Source organism: Zootoca vivipara, chromosome 1, assembly GCF_963506605.1.
Source record: "Zootoca vivipara chromosome 1, rZooViv1.1, whole genome shotgun sequence".
Classification (NCBI taxonomy): domain Eukaryota; kingdom Metazoa; phylum Chordata; class Lepidosauria; order Squamata; family Lacertidae; genus Zootoca; species Zootoca vivipara.
Window position 1 is genome coordinate 60,170,460 of NC_083276.1, and position 16,867 is coordinate 60,187,326.

Consider the following 16,867-nt stretch of genomic DNA (forward strand, 5'->3'; position numbering starts at 1 on the left):
GCTAACAGGACCAGGGGTCAGGGATGATGGGAATTGTAGTCCAAAACATCTGGAGGGCCGAAGTTTGGGGATGCCTGATCTGGAGGGCCGGGTTTGCCTATGCCTGTACTAAAAGGAAGGGTGGGGAGCAGCAGCTTCTTTTACCTGATGATGATAGTACCATTTTGACTGCAGGACTGAGCACTATTTTGTGTAACTGGACAAATAGAATCATAGTTTGTGTTCCCCTTTAAAAAGAGTCAGTGAAACAACAACAGTCATAGTGAATGACTCAAGATTAAGATTGTTTGCAGTTCCTCTTGATATTGGAGATTGCAATCATGTCAAGCTTCCCTTAATTGTATGAAATTAGCCAACTGGTCCTTCATAGCACAAATGGGAATGCCTAGGCACTGTAGTGTTCTTGTTCTGTCCCTCATTCCCTTGCTGGTAGAAAAGTCTCTGGGGGGGATTCAACTCATGAATCCTATCAGCAGAAGCCATGTGCAAGGACAACCACTTGTCCAACAGCCCCCCTCCCTTTCCCACGTGACCGCTGAAATCGGTTCTAGGGGATTTTGGGAGAAACACTGAAACAGCATGTGTGGGGAGAAAATGGGGAAATTGTTCTGTTTGGCAAGCCAAAATGCTTGACCTGACAGAATGATTTCCTTACTGTAGTGCAGAATTCCTCTCTCAATGTAGGAAAGGAATGTATGCTTAAACACTGACTTTTTGCAAGAAACTCTAGGTCATGGAGCACTGAAACTCTGTTAGGGAAAAAATTAATAAACTTCCATCTCAATGTGACTTGCCTTTATAATCAAAACAATTTATTTCCAAATGTATTGGAAGCATATGTAGTTGCATAGCTTACATAAGCTACTACTGTATATATTTTCAGCAAATGTTTTTTGTTTCCATATCTAGTGACTTGCAATGCTGCTAGGGTAGTTTGAGAACCAGTCTGTAAGCGATTTAGATTTCCTTATCCACAAAAGCATAGAAATAATCTTATCTTCTAAGATGGGGTGGGAACTTTGTCCTCGGTACTTTGTACCACATCTTGTTCCATATAACTGCAGATGTTACACACAACAGCAAGGATAGCTAATGTGGAGCTCTTTGGATGCTTAGACAACGGCTTCTATCATCCCTGACCCTTGGCCATGCAGTTATCAACAACATCTATAGGGTACAACACCTCTGCACTACGGAGAAACCAAAGACAGCTTTGCCTATTGTTAATTAATCACTTGGCAATGAATAGAGGGGATTGTACACTAAATTGGTTTCCTGGTCAGGGCTCTTTTCTGGTGGTGTAACCCTACATGATTTTCTTGGGACAACAACAGTACTTCAGAGATCCCAGCTACCATCCTGTACTGATAATATTATTGTCCCTTGGAGACCAGGGGGTTATATCCAACTACATTCTAATTGCTAAAATTAATGGGCCTAAATTAGTCATGTCCATTAATTTCAGTGAGTTTAAGCTGAGTTGTCTATGACCCTGGTTTATGTAGAATCGGGTGAACAATATACGAATCCCACAATGTGACTAATAGCTGTTGTTCAACATACAAGTCTGTATGGTCTTAGGCAATATGCAGAAGACTTGCAGGCTCCAATGACTGAATAATTGGATCATTCACTGAATCATTTGGCAGTTTCCTGGAGTTTGTTTACATGATCTTAAGTCGCAGGACTAGAAAGTTTTTGGCTTTTTAGGTTGCCTTTGCTTTTTTATATTGATTTGTTCTGCATGTTTTCTGATGGCAGTTTGAAGATTAGACTATGAATAATTTGGATGCCCTTATCCAGTGTAGATTATCACTAATGCCACAGACTGAGCACTGTCATATTTCTGTTCTTGTGCATTTTGATGATAACTGTTCTATTATAGGATGGCTGGGTGTTTTTTAAAAGCACTACATATGCCATATTATTTTTGTATCTCAATTGTTCCATGGCTTTCAGAATGCAATGTAAAGAGATGAGATAATACATATTCTGTATGTAACCCTTAGAAAAGAGATCATCCTGTGGTCTCACCTCTGTTAGGAACCATTTGTACATGAGGCCTATGCACCCAATATAGTTTGCAGATCCATAGTTAAATCTTTCAGTTGCATTCAGACAGCAGGGCCGGACTTTTGCAACACTGCTCAAGTTTCACTGTCTTTTTCCTTGGGGAGTTGTCAAGTTTCACTGTCTTTTTCCTTGGGGAGTTGCTTATTGTGTTCCTTTTTTTTTTTGGAGACCTGTGTAAGGCCTTCCTTTCTGAAGAATGGAGAGTTTAGTACAGCATCAAGGCCATTGCTGATAGCAGGCTAGTCCCCAAAGAAAAAATTATGGAGAGACTGCATTCCTGTCCCAGTTTGTGTCGACCCCAGCTTGACTTCTTGGTTTAAAAAGCCCAAACCATGGAACTGTAGCAAGTGATTTTATATTTGCTGCATTAAAAACTCTCAGACTGAAGATCATCTGGAATATTTGTGAGGGTTACTCTATGGAAATAAACTAGAAGGTTGACTAATCTTAACAGAGATATTAGTTTTAACATCTGCCCACTGCCTGAATACATTCAGTCCAATTATATGTCATTGGGACCAGCAAAGCTGAAGGCATTGTCAGATGTAAAGGTTTACTTAGCAACGTCTCCCGTTTAAGCAGTGAACTCTAACTATGAATTGCTGTTACAGTATAATGGATTTGGTCTTGATACTTTGTTAAGGATTGGTGGGGATTCATGCAGTGTCATACTGTACAGTAACTGCTAGGAAATCTCATGCGTTGCTCTTTCTACAGCACAGTGACTTGGCAATGTTCTGTGGGCTAAGAATAGAAGCATTCTTGGGGAAACATCTGAGAGCTGCACATTCTGGAAGTCTGTATGCTTGCTTTGTTTTGCAGACATATGCTATTGGAGCACTTAATTTTTCATACAAAGAAAAAATTTAAAAATCACTTCCATTTTCAGCAGAACCTTAAAATGTATCAATGAGGAGCTGAAATGCTGTCTATATAAAGAGTTGGTTCATTTCCCCCCGCTAGAATTAAATCTGAAATCATGATGGGGTCAAAAGAAATAGGAGGCTTTGCAGTTCCGGATTTAAGAAGATACTATGAAGCTGCATGTTGGAGCTGTAATAATACAGTAATAAGCCTTGCACTGTTATGTTTTGCCTATAGTACAGGGAGAAATTTATGTTCAGAATATGAATTTTAGTCTTACTTTCCCCCATAGTAAGCCTTCCCCCTTCCCCTATTGTGGAAATTTTGTAATCTAACAAAAAAAAAGCACTAGTTGCTTTTGGTATTTCTGGTGTTGACTTACCTGGATCAAAATAACACAAACTTTGGTGACAAATTAGAAACAGGCAGATGTTTGGAATTTATCCAGTGTTGCACATATTGTTTTCACTGATTGTTTGTCCACCTAGTGGATTTTCCTGGTGCTAGTCTTGTTGATTTTACTAAAGAACCAAAATGGTAGTAATCATTTGCCCAAAATAGAAGACCATGTTCAGTTTCTCTCTCCCCCACCCATGTGGACTGTGCCATCTTGTAGGCAGTACAGTACTCAGAAGTGCATAACATTCATTACAATGTAGGACATCTGAGAGATGTGAAAGGTAGACTATTGATGATGACCTCCAAAGAGTTGTAACAAAAAGAAAGCTTTGCATGAGAACCCCTGTCTTATAATACATACACACTGTAAACATGTTATCACTTTGCTGATTATTTGAAGGTTAGCAGCAAACAGCACTGTTATCTGAAAGTGAACCTCTTTTTAAATTGATAGAACAACTTTTCTCTGAGATAATATGTATTATCTGTTCATTATATTAAACTTCTTTCAGAATCATTAACTTTAATCACTGGACTTTGGTGCTTACTTTTTATCTTCATAAAACTGTACCATGGGAAATTGAAGTCTGCCTTCAGCTGTTACCCTGAGGGTGAACTTGGGATGGGTCTACAATATGAAACAGGAAGTCTGTTAAGGAAACTGTTCAAGTCATTCTAAATAGATGCTGATAAATATTATTTTTGTTTGTTTAGTTATTGCCTTTTACATATGTGTTGGTTACAGGTAGGTAGCCATGTTGGTCTGCAGTAGTCGATACAAAATAAAAAAAAATCCTTCCAGTAGCACCTTAGAGACCAACTAAGTTTGTCATTGGTATGAGCTTTTGTGTGCATGCACACTTGAAGTGTGCATGTATCTGAAGAAGTGTACATGCACACGAAAGCTCATACTAATGACAAAATTAGTTGGTCTCTAAGGTGCTACTGGAAGGAATTTTATTTTATTTTGTTTCGACATGTGTTGGTGTGATTTATAGTCCTACCATAAAACAGTTAAAATAGAAAAATGAGAAACTGAATATAAGATTGAAAACAATACAGAATGATCACCTAAGGCAGAGACTTTTTCATCTAGCTGGAAAAAAATCCCTTTTCTGCTGCTGGATGTCCAGGGAGCAGCCATGGCCAGAAACACCAGTTGATAGCTTGGCTAGTAAACTAGCTATAATCTCTCTTCTTTTTGCCCCAAGATGTGGTTACTGTCACCAAGAGAATGGTAATATCATTTTTAGACTATTGCACTGTGCTTTGTATTGTGCTGCCCTTGAGAACATTTCTTTGACACATGGCAGGTATTTATCTATTTAAATGCACCTACTATTTTAATAAGAAGTAAAGAGCTTTTTGTTTTCCTTCAGGAACGGAGACGAGAATTTGAGCACAATCTAGAGAAGGCTGGCCTGGAACTAGAAACTGAAGACAAGAAGGTAACGAAGCATTATTATGCCTTCTTACTTCTAGAACATATGCTTAAACTAGATGGGGGACGAAGTAACTCAGCTTGGAAATTGCTAGGGAATAGAATGTCTATTGAATTGCAGCATTCACCCTGCCAGCAGCATGTTTAAGATTTGTTTGTTAACAGCGTGCTAGATGCTGATCAGAAAGTAATAGTGATGCAGTCCCTTCCTGGAGAGGTTCTGTGGCCTTTAGGTGTCATCCAAAACCCTGCAGTGCCTAACAACATGGAGAGGTGCTACAGTGATATCCCTACAATAAAGGAAAAAGAAGGCTGGAAGAGCATTAAGTTGTACATGCAGAAAATATTCAGGCATGTGGTCTAAATAAAGGTTTTTACGAAGACAGAATATGGACCACTTCTCTGATGAGAACAACTAGCTTCTCCTGGTCTTGATTAGTCTCCCATTTTGCCTGTAGATGACTGTAGATGGGATGACTTACTCCCACTGGGATTAATAGAACCAGTTAGCACTATTGGTTTCAGCAAGATTTAAATGTAACTTAACATTTTATGCATCATAGTCCAAAAGAAATACTATCAAATACCTAGAAGAGTAATGAGATGAATAGCAAACAAGGCGGCTTGACATAGAATAGAAGCACATGCTTTCTAAACTGCACTTTCTCATTAGGTTCAAAATACGCCTTTTAGGAATTGTTTCTGGTTCTAGTCTGAAGTTTTAAAAATATTTTAAAGGTTTGTTTTGCATGTTTATATTTTATGGTATTTTGTTTTATAAGAAATGTATATCACCCAGTTACAGGCAGGTAGCCGTGTTGGTCTGACGTAGTCGAAACAAAACAAAAAAATTCCTTCCAGCAGCACCTTAAAGACCAACTAAGTTTTTTATTTTGGTATGAGCTTTCGTGTGCATGCACACTTCTTCAGATACACTAAAATAGAAGTCCCCAGACGCTTATATGTAGAGAAAGGGTGGGGAGGGGTATCACTCAGAAGCGTGGTGGAAATGGGTGATTGACTGACTGATAGCTGTTGACGACTGTAAACGACTGCAAATAGTATATCACCCAGAAACACTTGTAATGGTGGATTAAAAATGGTGGTAAAGGCTAAATAAATATTAATGGTAGAGTCCAATGTAGCACTAAGTCTCTCATTCCATCAGAGCAAGGATTTCTCCATGGGTAATGAAACGTTCTCCCTTTCTCTTCACTCTGCACCCCCCCAAAAAATCTGTTCCAGGGGTTCCCTCACCTTCTGGAGCAGATTTAGTGAGGGCATAGGATACTCATGGTGGAGGGTGCAAAAAAGGTGGGAAAGTCTTATTACCCATGTGGAAATCATTGCACTGGCAGGTCAAAGGAGTTGAGTATCACCCAAAGTATTCTTGTTTTTGCTTACCACATGGATGCAGTGGCCCTAGCTCCAATATATGATATCTGTATTTAATGTGAAGCTTCTTTATAGATGTATGAATAAGAAAATATTGCCTGCTTTAACCTCAAGCCCTATCATTTCCTTTGTAGGAATCTGACAATGGCAAAACTTACTTTGTGAAGATTCATGCTCCATGGGAGGTTCTGATCACATATGCTGAAGTGCTAAGCATAAAAATGCCCATCAAAGAAAATGATATCCCTTGTACTGCGGAAAACCCTTTGGATTGGATATTTTGGCCATTTAGACTGCCTGAAATTGTGATGCACCCAGAACCAGATTACTTCACAGCCCCATTCAGCAAAGAAAGGCAGGAACTCTACCTCATTGAAGATGAGAATACATTTTTCTCTCCGTCTGTCAGGAACAGAATTGTGAGTACTTCTGACACATCAGCACACACGAGGTGCAATTCAACCCTCTGGAGCCCTTGGCTAGACCTTCTCCCCAATATAAGTCTAAAACTAAGTGTTTTAGTCTGTAAATGTGACTAACATATCTATTTTTGGAGTGTGGAAAATGTTTTGTATTCACACACTGCAGTGAAGAACAGTTGCGAACAATATTAGATTACCCGATAATCATAGTATAGTTATTTTAAACTCTGGGGTTGGTTTTTTATCTCCCTCTTTTAGGTTTTTTATATTTTAACAAGGTGTCCGTATGGAACAGAAGAAGGGAAAAAGAAGTTTGGAATCAAAAGGCTCTTGAATAATGGCACCTACACTGCTGCTTATGCTCTTCATGATGTAAGTATTTAATTTATTTATTTATTTGGTCATTCACCCATTCATTTCAGAGTACTTCCCTCTTTTCTAAACAAGACCTCAGTTTATCTGTTTTTAAGTAACACCTCATGGGGAAGACATAACATGTGTGATTCTCTGTAATTGTGACTACTGCTATGGGAAACTGCTTACAACATAACATAACACCTGTGCAAGCCTCGGGAAAAGAGCAAGGAGGGGAAGAAAGTTAATTACAACTGTGCTGTCAAACTGGGATGGTTATTGCAGGGTTAAAGTTTAGTGTCAAAGCGCCCTCTGGTGGCATACAACAAATGCTTCACTGGAGCCCATTTTTGGATTTTCTTTTTAGCAGTTTATATAGGAATGGGGCGCATAATTGTTTTTATAAACTGTGTTAGGAAATTGTGGCTTTTTATGTATTCATAAAAATACTTGCACAGTGTAATATAACAAGTTCATGTGATATAACAAGGACAGCAATATATACAGTATACAGCAGTATAGGCAATGAAATATAAAATAGCACAAAATGATCATTTAATTCCTAACTGCTAAAAAAAATTAAGCAGTTGCATGGACTTGCCTGCATAACAAGGTAGAGGTTCCTTCAAGAGAAACATCAGAATCAAAAGCAAGGGTGTCTGCTGAATCTCTGCTAGAAGACTGTTTTCACTGCTTGCGACCAGCCTAGCGTCTGGTAGAGGCCAGTTGTGCCTCTGTAACATGGGCCTGGCTCCTGGTGATCTCCTGATGATATAAGGTTTCCTGAATACAAGTTGGTCAGCACATTGTATATTAACACAACAGACTTGAAATGCGGGCTTGCATATTGCAAGAATCCTGAACTTCTATGCCTAAATAGTTTGAGAATTTGAAAAATAATTAGTGCCTTAATTGCTGGGAGAGTAAGCACAACATGTTCCTGGCACTAGAATCACTGCAACTTGCCAGGGTGGGATGGGGAAGGCAGGCAGCAGGAAGGTCTGTGCTCTGATGACACGCTGGGAGGAGGAGTACATCTGCACAATCCCAGCTTCTTTGCTTCATTGCCCCTTCCCTTCTCCCTCCTGGTAAGCCACATGGGTGCCAGCGTAGTTAGTTCCCTGCTATCCACTCCTGCTTGTTGTTGCCCCACAGTCAATTAAGTTTTAAAGTATATATTATTTAGAGTGGGCAGAGATGCAGTCCCCAAGTTTCAGATTAAGTGTGCTAGTTCTTAAGGAATGCCCACGTTGTTGGTCTTAACACTAGGAAGAGCTATATGTTGCCACCCGCCCCCAGCCTGTCATATACATAGAATTATACTGATTTCTACATATATTCTCCTGGTACATATTTAGAGGGAACCAATGTTGCAGAACACATGCTGCCGTTTACTAATCTGTTTTATTCCTGCTTTATTTCATTGTCCACACTGACACAGTGCCAGTACTGGAAGAGGGCGAATGACCCGAAGTGTGAAAATGAAAGGTACACCCTCTACAGAGAATGGGCAAGGTTTCCTCGTTTTTTCAAAGAACAGCCCTTGGATCTCATCAGGTGAGCAATTGGGCACTCTTGTCTTAATGGAAGCTCCGGCTTTTGCATTGCCTTGCAATATATACCTACTTTAAATTGTAGATAATTCAATTGTTCAAGGAAACCTCAAAAATTGTAAAATGGCCTTAGTGGTCCATGATCTAATGACCTCCTGCTTGGACTACTGCAGTGTGCTCTACATGGGACTGACATTGAAAGTGGACAGGCAACTGCAGCTAATACAGAATGCTAGATTGTTGAGTGGGGCATCCTGATAGAACCATGTGCCATCAATCCTGAAAGTGCTGCACTGGCTGCCAGTGAGCTCTTCAGTCCAATTCAAGGTATTAGTACCAGTGCCCTAAATGGCTTGGGGTCATGTGCCTAAAAGAGCACCTTTCCCAAGGCCCACTATCTCAGGCACTACAATTCACAGGGGAGAACCTGTTGGTAGTGCTGCTACTTCATGCTGCCTGTTGTTGCTGACCCATGACAGGACCTTCTCATAGGCCATTCTCCATTTGTGGGCTGTCTTCCCTGCTGGGGGGTATTGTCTCCCTCATTAGCAACACCCTAGAGGAATCTTAAAACATCCCTGCTCAACCAGGCATTTAATGGCTGAAAGAAATGGTTCCCAGCAACCTTGAAACTGAAGATATATAACGGTTTTTTGCTGTTTTAATATACTGTATATATTTTTAACCTACTGTGTTATTTTGGTGCCTTGCTGTTTGCTGCCTTGTGCTCCTTTGGGAGGGTATCCAATGGGATATAATTTCTAATAATGGAAATGAAGATATATAGCTAGATAGCTGGGAGACCTGTATGCACCAAGATCATCATTGGAACGTTCAAAAGCTGAAAGAATGAAAAATGTTTTGCATGAGATTTTTGACCTGCCCCAGTACAGGTGTCAATATTGATTCTCTTTACATCATACCATAAACCCCTCTTTTCTGGTTGCAGTGAGTGTCCTGCTAGAATCAGATTAGTTCCCCAAGTGAACCCCCCCCCCAAAAAATGCTTAATTTTGTTTGAGGTGAGGGTACAATGTCAATATATAGCTGTAAAAGGATGTACTTTGAACTGTTAGATTCCTTTTCTCTGGTGTTCAGCTTCTATGTGCATATTCCCAACTGGCTATTTGACCAATTATGCTAAACAACGTTCTGTGGATGTTAAAGGTGCTGTCACTGGCCGTGTTCATATCATCACTTCCATGGCTGGAAGTGCCAGCGTCTAAGGCAGCTTTAAAATCAAAATGAAGAGAATCATATTGGTTGCTGGGCAACACATGAGCAAAATCTAGCTATCCATGTAATTAGGGCACTCAGAAATTCTGAGAATTGTTTTACAATCAACTCAGTAGCATTCCTTTGAATTTTGCCTGAAAACTTGTCATCCAAATCTAGCCCTCTATCTTTAGTTGCGATTCGTCTTCTGAGCTTTTCTCCCCCTGCCCTCCCTTTTTAAGATGCTGGTTGTTTCTTGCATTCCCTTACTTTCCATTCCATGTTACTTTCCCGCAGGAAGTATTATGGGGAGAGGATTGGAATCTACTTTGCCTGGCTTGGGTTCTACACTGAGATGCTGTTCTTTGCCGCTATCGTTGGATTAATCTGTTTCCTGTATGGTGCATTCACAATGAATGAAAATATGAGTAGGTAAGAGTAATTAACATGGTCGTGTTGGTTAGATTGAATCATGACCAGTTGATTGATGACAGCTGCCCTGTCCACTTCAATTCTAATTAGAATCATAGAATCATAGAGTCGGAAAAGACCACAAGGGCCATCCAGTCCAACCCTCTGCCAAGCAGGAAACACCATCAAAGCATTCTTGGCATATGCCTGTCAAGCCTCTGCTTAAAGACCTCCAAAGAAGGAGACTCCACCACACTCCTTGGGAGAAAATTCCACTGCCGAACAGCTCTTCAATCCAATTGTTGTGGATCGAATTTTTCTTTGAAAAGCTTGAGGCCTCTCGCCTTCTGTAACATTGTGTGCAGTGATCCTGTGAGCCACTGTACAGAAACATTAGCTCAAACGTATGATCCAGATGCAGAACTATGTGCCACTGCATTATTGTGGGTATGCCCCTGCTGGACATTGCACACTGAAAGAGAGGGAACTGGTTCTTTATATTCCTTTTGTAAAATCAAATATCAGCATCTGCACAAAAACATCTGTCGTTTAATTAAATACAACGTATCTTTTATCTGTCCCCTTCAGCCAAGAGATATGTGACTCCGAAATTGGGGGAAAGATTATCATGTGCCCGCTATGTGATCAAAAATGTGATTACTGGAGATTGAACTCCACGTGCGAGTCTTCAGAGGTCTGTAGCCGTTGCTGCAATTTTTGTTTTTTAAAAATAGTTAGCTTTTCCATGGTTGTTTCCATTAAAATTGTTAATTTGTGTTTTTATTCCAGTACTCCCATTTGTTTGATAATGTGGCGACCCTCTTTTTTGCAATCTTTATGGGCATCTGGGGTGAGTATATTTGTTAGTGCTACTTAAATAACACTCCAGCCATGTGGGTCAGCTTTAGCTTTGTCTCTTACTGCACACAATTCAGTGGCACTTTTGACAAGACTATGACTTGGAGATCCAGAGATCCTGTGAGTGAATGTTCGCTCACGGGATGCTCCTACTGGTAGAAAGGGGAAGAGAAGAGCTCATGAGTCCATCATGAATCCCTTTGTAAACATAAGTAAAAGGAAAAGGTACATGACCCCTGGATGGTTAAGTCTAGTCAAAGGTGACTATGAGGCGTGGCGCTCATCTCGCTTCAGGCAGAGGGAGCTGGCATTTGTCCACAGCTTTCTGGGTCATGTGGCCATCATGACTAAACAGCTTCTGGCGCAATGGAACACCTTCCATCTGCAATGGTACCTATTTATCTGCTTGAACTGGTATGTTTTCAAACTGCTAGGTTGGCAGAAGCTGGGACAGAGCAACGGGAGCTCACCCTGTCGCGGGGATTCGAACCACCAACCTTCGATCAGCAAGCCCAAGAGGCTCAGTAGTTTAGACCACAGTGCCACGTGCCCCTCCCCCAGTGTTCTGCTCTGAACTATGTGGAAGGTGACATGGGGGGATTGCAGGGGAAAGGGGGAATTGGCAGATACTGCCTTTTCTGGATTGGAGTTGCTTTCATTCTTGGATGAGCAACTCTAGATCTCAGCCTATGTAAGTATAGTATGAATGCTATAAATATCAAAGTGATCATGGACCACTAAGGCCATTTTCCAGCAAAATGAGAAATGGCTTTTCCGGGGAATCTACAGTAGCTTTTTATGTAACTGATGTACTGTATAAACATCTAATCCATCACAAAGATAATAGAGAAAGCATCATCTGGGAATGTTGGTTTTACTCAGTTGCTACTAGACATTTCTTATTCTTATTTTTGTTTGCACCATGCTCTATTCATTGCAGTCACACTTTTCTTGGAGTTCTGGAAGCGTCGGCAAGCTCGACTTGAATATGAATGGGATCTAGTTGATTTTGAGGAGGAACAGCAACAACTCCAACTGAGGCCAGAATATGAAGCAAAATGTACTCAAAAGAGGAAGAATCCAGTAACGCAGGTAACCTAAGCTTTAGAAGACAAAAATCACATGGAGGTTGGGGAATACATAAGATCCAGTTACCCACTGTGTATTTAAGACCAGGTATGCTACTTTTTTTAGTAGGGACCCAGGTGGCGCTGTGGTTAAACCACTGAGCCTAGGGCTTGCTGATCAGAAGGTCGGCGGTTCGAATCCCTGTGACGGGGTGAGCTCCCGTTGCTTGGTCCCAGCTCCTGCCAACCTAGCAGTTTGAAAGCACGTCAAAATGCAAGTAGATAAATAGGAACTGCTACAGCGGGAAGGTAAACGGCGTTTCCATGTGCTGCTCTGGTTTGCCAGAAGCGGCTTTGTCATGCTGGCCACATGACCTGGAAGCTATACGCCGGCTCCCTCGGCCAATAATGCAAGATGAGCGCGCAACCCCAGAGTCGCTCATGACTGGACCTAATGGTCAGGGGTCCCTTTACCTTTACCTTTACCTTTTATGCTACTTTTTAAGTGCTTAATAAGGAATTATGCCAGAACATTACACAAGTATGTTGTTCTGCTGGGGTCCAGAAAGTTATAATTCTGCAAATGTTTCAGAACAAGGTGACAAATCAACTACCGGTCATTAGGGTTAACATCTGGGATCCAATAACAGATGTAACATGGATTTGAAAAGAACCAGGCTTTCTCCAAATGCTGTTATATATCATCCCAGTAGGAAAAGGCAGGCGCTCAAGGGGGCAAATTTAACTGATTTGTTCTTCTCTAGGAATTGGTTCAACCTTTGAGAAAAAGCTTATGTTGCTCTCCTTGAGAATATATCGGTTCAGAATGCAGCTTAACAGTTGCATGTTTGAATGCTATCCCATACCCCCAAAAAGGTTAACGCGGAAAGCTTCTACCTAGCCTTTTCCCTGAAACAGTAGTTCTCTAAGTATAGGTAGTTTTTGATGTGGAGGCATTCAAATACGCAGTTTTCACACCTGCATTCTGGAGCAACACAGTTCTAGGGCCCTACAGCATGTGCTTCTTCTGAGTGTTTTAATTGCTGCTAAGCATTTGTCTGCATGCCATGAGTTCCTGGGCAGCTAAACCGAAGGGGGGAAATAATAGACAAAATGGCTACAAGTCTAATTTAGATGCAGTAAATGCCTGTTTAACTAAGCCTAATCCTTATGATGGAACTCTGGTGTTTAAGGAACAATACTCTGGTGTTAATGTGATTACATTGGATGTAAGTAATATTAATGTATCTATTTATTTGTTAAATTTATATCCTATCTTTCCATCAAAGCTGCTCAACTGCAGGAAAACAGAAAGTTAAAAACCAAAAAAATTAAAGCAACAGAAATAAAACATATCAGTTAAAATCAGCAAGTTGATGATTTTACAGTATCTTTACAATGGATTGGCAAAATGTTTTAGGATGAAATGAAGGCATCCTGTGAACGCAGCTACAAGTTAGAGGAATCCTTATTTATATTACATATTATTATCTATCCTAGCTTAGATATTTCGTTTTGTACATTAAGCTCATGAAGGATGAGAAGTCTAAATGTGTTGACATTCTTAAATATGTGTTTGATCATTACAAGTCACTTGCTTTAATTCCTAGTTCCTTTTTTAAAAAAAAGAAAAGAAAAAGCTAAAACCTTATGTTCCCTCTCCTTTAAATCATCTATTATCTATTTGTCAAGGTTCTAGGTTACAGAAATTTGTAAACATCCTGTTAGCAGTCCAGATATGAAAGAAATCAATGGTTAACCAAGTTATAGTTGAATGTTCTTGCTGTGTGACATTAGACAATGGAAATGTGAAGGACCTGAGGCTCTAAAGATTATATCTGCACATTGAAAAGAACACTGATAAAGCAAACTTGCTAAACTGTGTGCTTAGATTAAAATTTTCTTCAACTGTGCAACTGTGCAACTACATTTCATTGTTACTTACACTAATTTGAGACTTCTGCTGGTCACCAGTCATTTTATACTTCCATAGACTTATATCAGAATTGTGCCCTCTTTATTATCCTTCAGGTCTAGCAACATTGTAATTAATCTTAAAGCATTAAGCTAGGTACCAGTGGGTTATGATCTCCTCTCACAGAGATTATTACTTATGATGGTACTGAACTTCAAAATGGGGGAGGAGTGTGCGGTTGAACAACACTTTTCTGGAGGACATCTTTAAGCCAATTTTGAACTGAGCTCAGACATCTCCAGAGGCGATGCCAGGTTTGAAATGTGCTCAGTTCTCTGTTGTCATCCCTTCCACCTATTTGCTCTCCTTCCACTAGCTTTCACAGGTGAGAGGCAGCAAAGGGCTTACAGCAGCATAGACCTTAGCCTTAAGGCCTAGACATAACCATTTACCTTTGTTATAAATTGCTTCCATTCTTCCCTTTGTGTTGTGCAACAATCAAGCCAGGAAGTCTCCAATTAACCATAGTTTCTCATTGCATTTAAACTGATGTTGGTGACCCTGGTTTCCTGTCTTGGATGAAATGAGAAACTATGGTTAATTGGATACTTCCTGGTTAGATAGCTGCAAACATGGGTGAACAGTTTACACATATCTCATCTTAAATCATGATGTGCTGATCTACACTACAGCAGAGTAGCACTAGTATCAGGTGATGGTGGTACAGTGAAATCTTTTCCATTCTTTCATTACTGCTTTTTAAATTGTCTGGTCTGCTATTCTAGGAATTAGAATTGGTTAAGAGGAAGACCTTACATGACTATGGGAAACTGAGCTGCTTGTACTTTGGAATTTTGTTTTGGGTAAGACAGGGCTGCGTGAACTCTGCAGCTTAGAGTGGCAACTAATGAAAGAGCCATTTCTTCAAGTGGGAAAGCAATGAAAAGACCTGAGAGAATGGAGGACAACACTTAACAGCAATAGTTAGTCCAGTCCAAACATACAAATTTTTCCCCTGTCGTGTAATTTGGGCATATTGGAAACTGAACTGCATTCACTCCCTTCTGTTCAGAAGATCCCAGAGAAGGAAAACAAAAATGGCCTTCTGACCGTCTTGTAAATTTGGCAAAGTCTTAGAAGCTCTGGGTGATTGGCTTCTCATCTACATATCAACTCCTCCATTTCTGTCTTTCTCCCATAAGATGAAATGTGCTACATCATGCCTTCCTTGGGAATGTAAAAACTATTTTCTTGGGGTGTGTTTGCTTTCTCACAGTGGTTGAGGTTGCTTTCTGCAGTGTTCAGTGTAAGAATATGTCTGCGGGAGGTGAAATGTGCTGTGCTTGCTTGACTGTTTCAGGAGTTGGAGCCTTATTTGCCTTTAACTAGCCAGGCTATACGATTCTGCATCTCGGGAACGACAGTGTTGTTCTGGGTGAGCATCCTTTTGAATCATCACTGTAATGCATAACAAGCAATGCATCACTTCTTAAGCTTGAATTTTAACATGCCTTAATGCTTTTGCTGTCACTATCTTTCTCTCTGTTCTTCTGGCTACAAGGGGTAGTAACTAACATTCTGCTTTCTTACACACTGAATCGTATAGTATACAATCCATAACTCAATGGAACCTACTTTTAAGATGACATCTATAAGATGCCACTGGCTGTGTTGTTGTTGTTGTTGTTGTTGTTGTTGTTGTTGTTGTTGTTGTTGTTATATTTATTTTTACCCCACCTTTTCTCCTGATGGGATTCAAGGCAGCATACAGATAAAAACAAGAATCACTAAAAACATAGAAAAATAGTAATTAAAAAACAATTAAACACTGATAGAATTAAACCATGAACGTGTATTAAATATGTTTAGAACAAGCAAATAGTTACAACAAAAATGGTATGTCACCAGCCCTTTCATTAAAAGCAGTTCCCAAAAGCCTGTTGGAGCAAGACAGTATTTACCATCTGGTGAAAGAACAACAAGGAGGGAGCCAGTCTGGCTTCTCCTGGGAGGGAGTTCTAGAGTCTGGGAACAGCTCTGTCCCTCCAAGTGTGCATATGAGAGTTGCATGGCATGATGCATGACCAAGAGAAGGACCTTTCCTGAAGATCTCAAAACCTGAGCAGGTTTGTATGAGGGAATACATTCTTTCAGGTAGCTTGGACCTAAGCCATGTAGGGCCTATAGGTCACAACCAGCACTTTGAATTGTGCCTAGAAACAGACTGGTAGACAATGGAGCTGTTCCACTGCTCCCTAAATGGTTATGCTCCCCATAATTATCTGACTGTATCTCTTTGAGCCACTTGGTGTTTCTGAGCACTTTTCAAAGGCAGCCCCATCTAGAGCGCTTTACAGTAATCCAAACAGGAGGCAACTAAGGCGTGTGTCACTGTGGCCAATTGAGATATCTCAAGGAATGGGTGCAGTTGGCACAGTGCAAATGCACTCCTGGCCACCGCGGAAACCTGGCCATTCATGCTCAATGTGGAGTCCAGGAGCACACCCAAACTCTGCCTTCATGGGAAGTGTTACCTCATCAAACACAGGCTGAATCCTTATTCCGTGTTCTGCCTTCTGACTGACCAAGAGTGCTTCTGTCTAAGTTCCAATTTGTTCACCCTCATCCAGTCCATTACAGATGACACACGCTGGTTTGCATCTGAGACTGCTTCCTTGGATTTTGGTGGAAAGGAGAAATAGAGCTGGGTCATCAGCATACTGGTGACACTGAACCCCAAAACTCCAGACAACCTCTCTCAGCAGTTTCATGTAAATGTTAAATAGCACGGAGGACAGAAGAGAACACTGAGGCCAATGTCCAAGGTGTCAAACAGGAACCCCCAGCACCACCTTCTGGGTTCGCCCCTCCAGGAAGGAGCTGAGCCATTGTAAAATAGT

General features: G+C 40.6%; 1 protein-coding gene across 11 annotated transcripts in view; it reads left to right on the forward strand.

The window, feature by feature from the left end:
* The window catches only part of ANO5 (anoctamin 5), a 65,349-nt gene that overhangs the window by 29,512 nt on the left and 18,970 nt on the right, over positions 1-16,867 (forward strand). For 10 of the 11 annotated variants that reach the window (XM_035117458.2, XM_035117483.2, XM_035117492.2 and 7 more), the window contains 9 exons: positions 4,716-4,784; positions 6,307-6,591; positions 6,853-6,966; positions 8,390-8,505; positions 10,014-10,148; positions 10,716-10,821; positions 10,917-10,977; positions 11,926-12,077; positions 14,753-14,830. In XM_035117458.2, the coding sequence (XP_034973349.1) occupies positions 4,716-4,784; positions 6,307-6,591; positions 6,853-6,966; positions 8,390-8,505; positions 10,014-10,148; positions 10,716-10,821; positions 10,917-10,977; positions 11,926-12,077; positions 14,753-14,830 (1,116 nt within the window). Of the gene's footprint in view, positions 1-4,715; positions 4,785-6,306; positions 6,592-6,852; positions 6,967-8,389; positions 8,506-10,013; positions 10,149-10,715; positions 10,822-10,916; positions 10,978-11,925; positions 12,078-14,752; positions 14,831-15,327; positions 15,403-16,867 lie in introns of all 11 variants that reach the window. The other variant, XM_035117466.2, reaches the window with a different exon arrangement.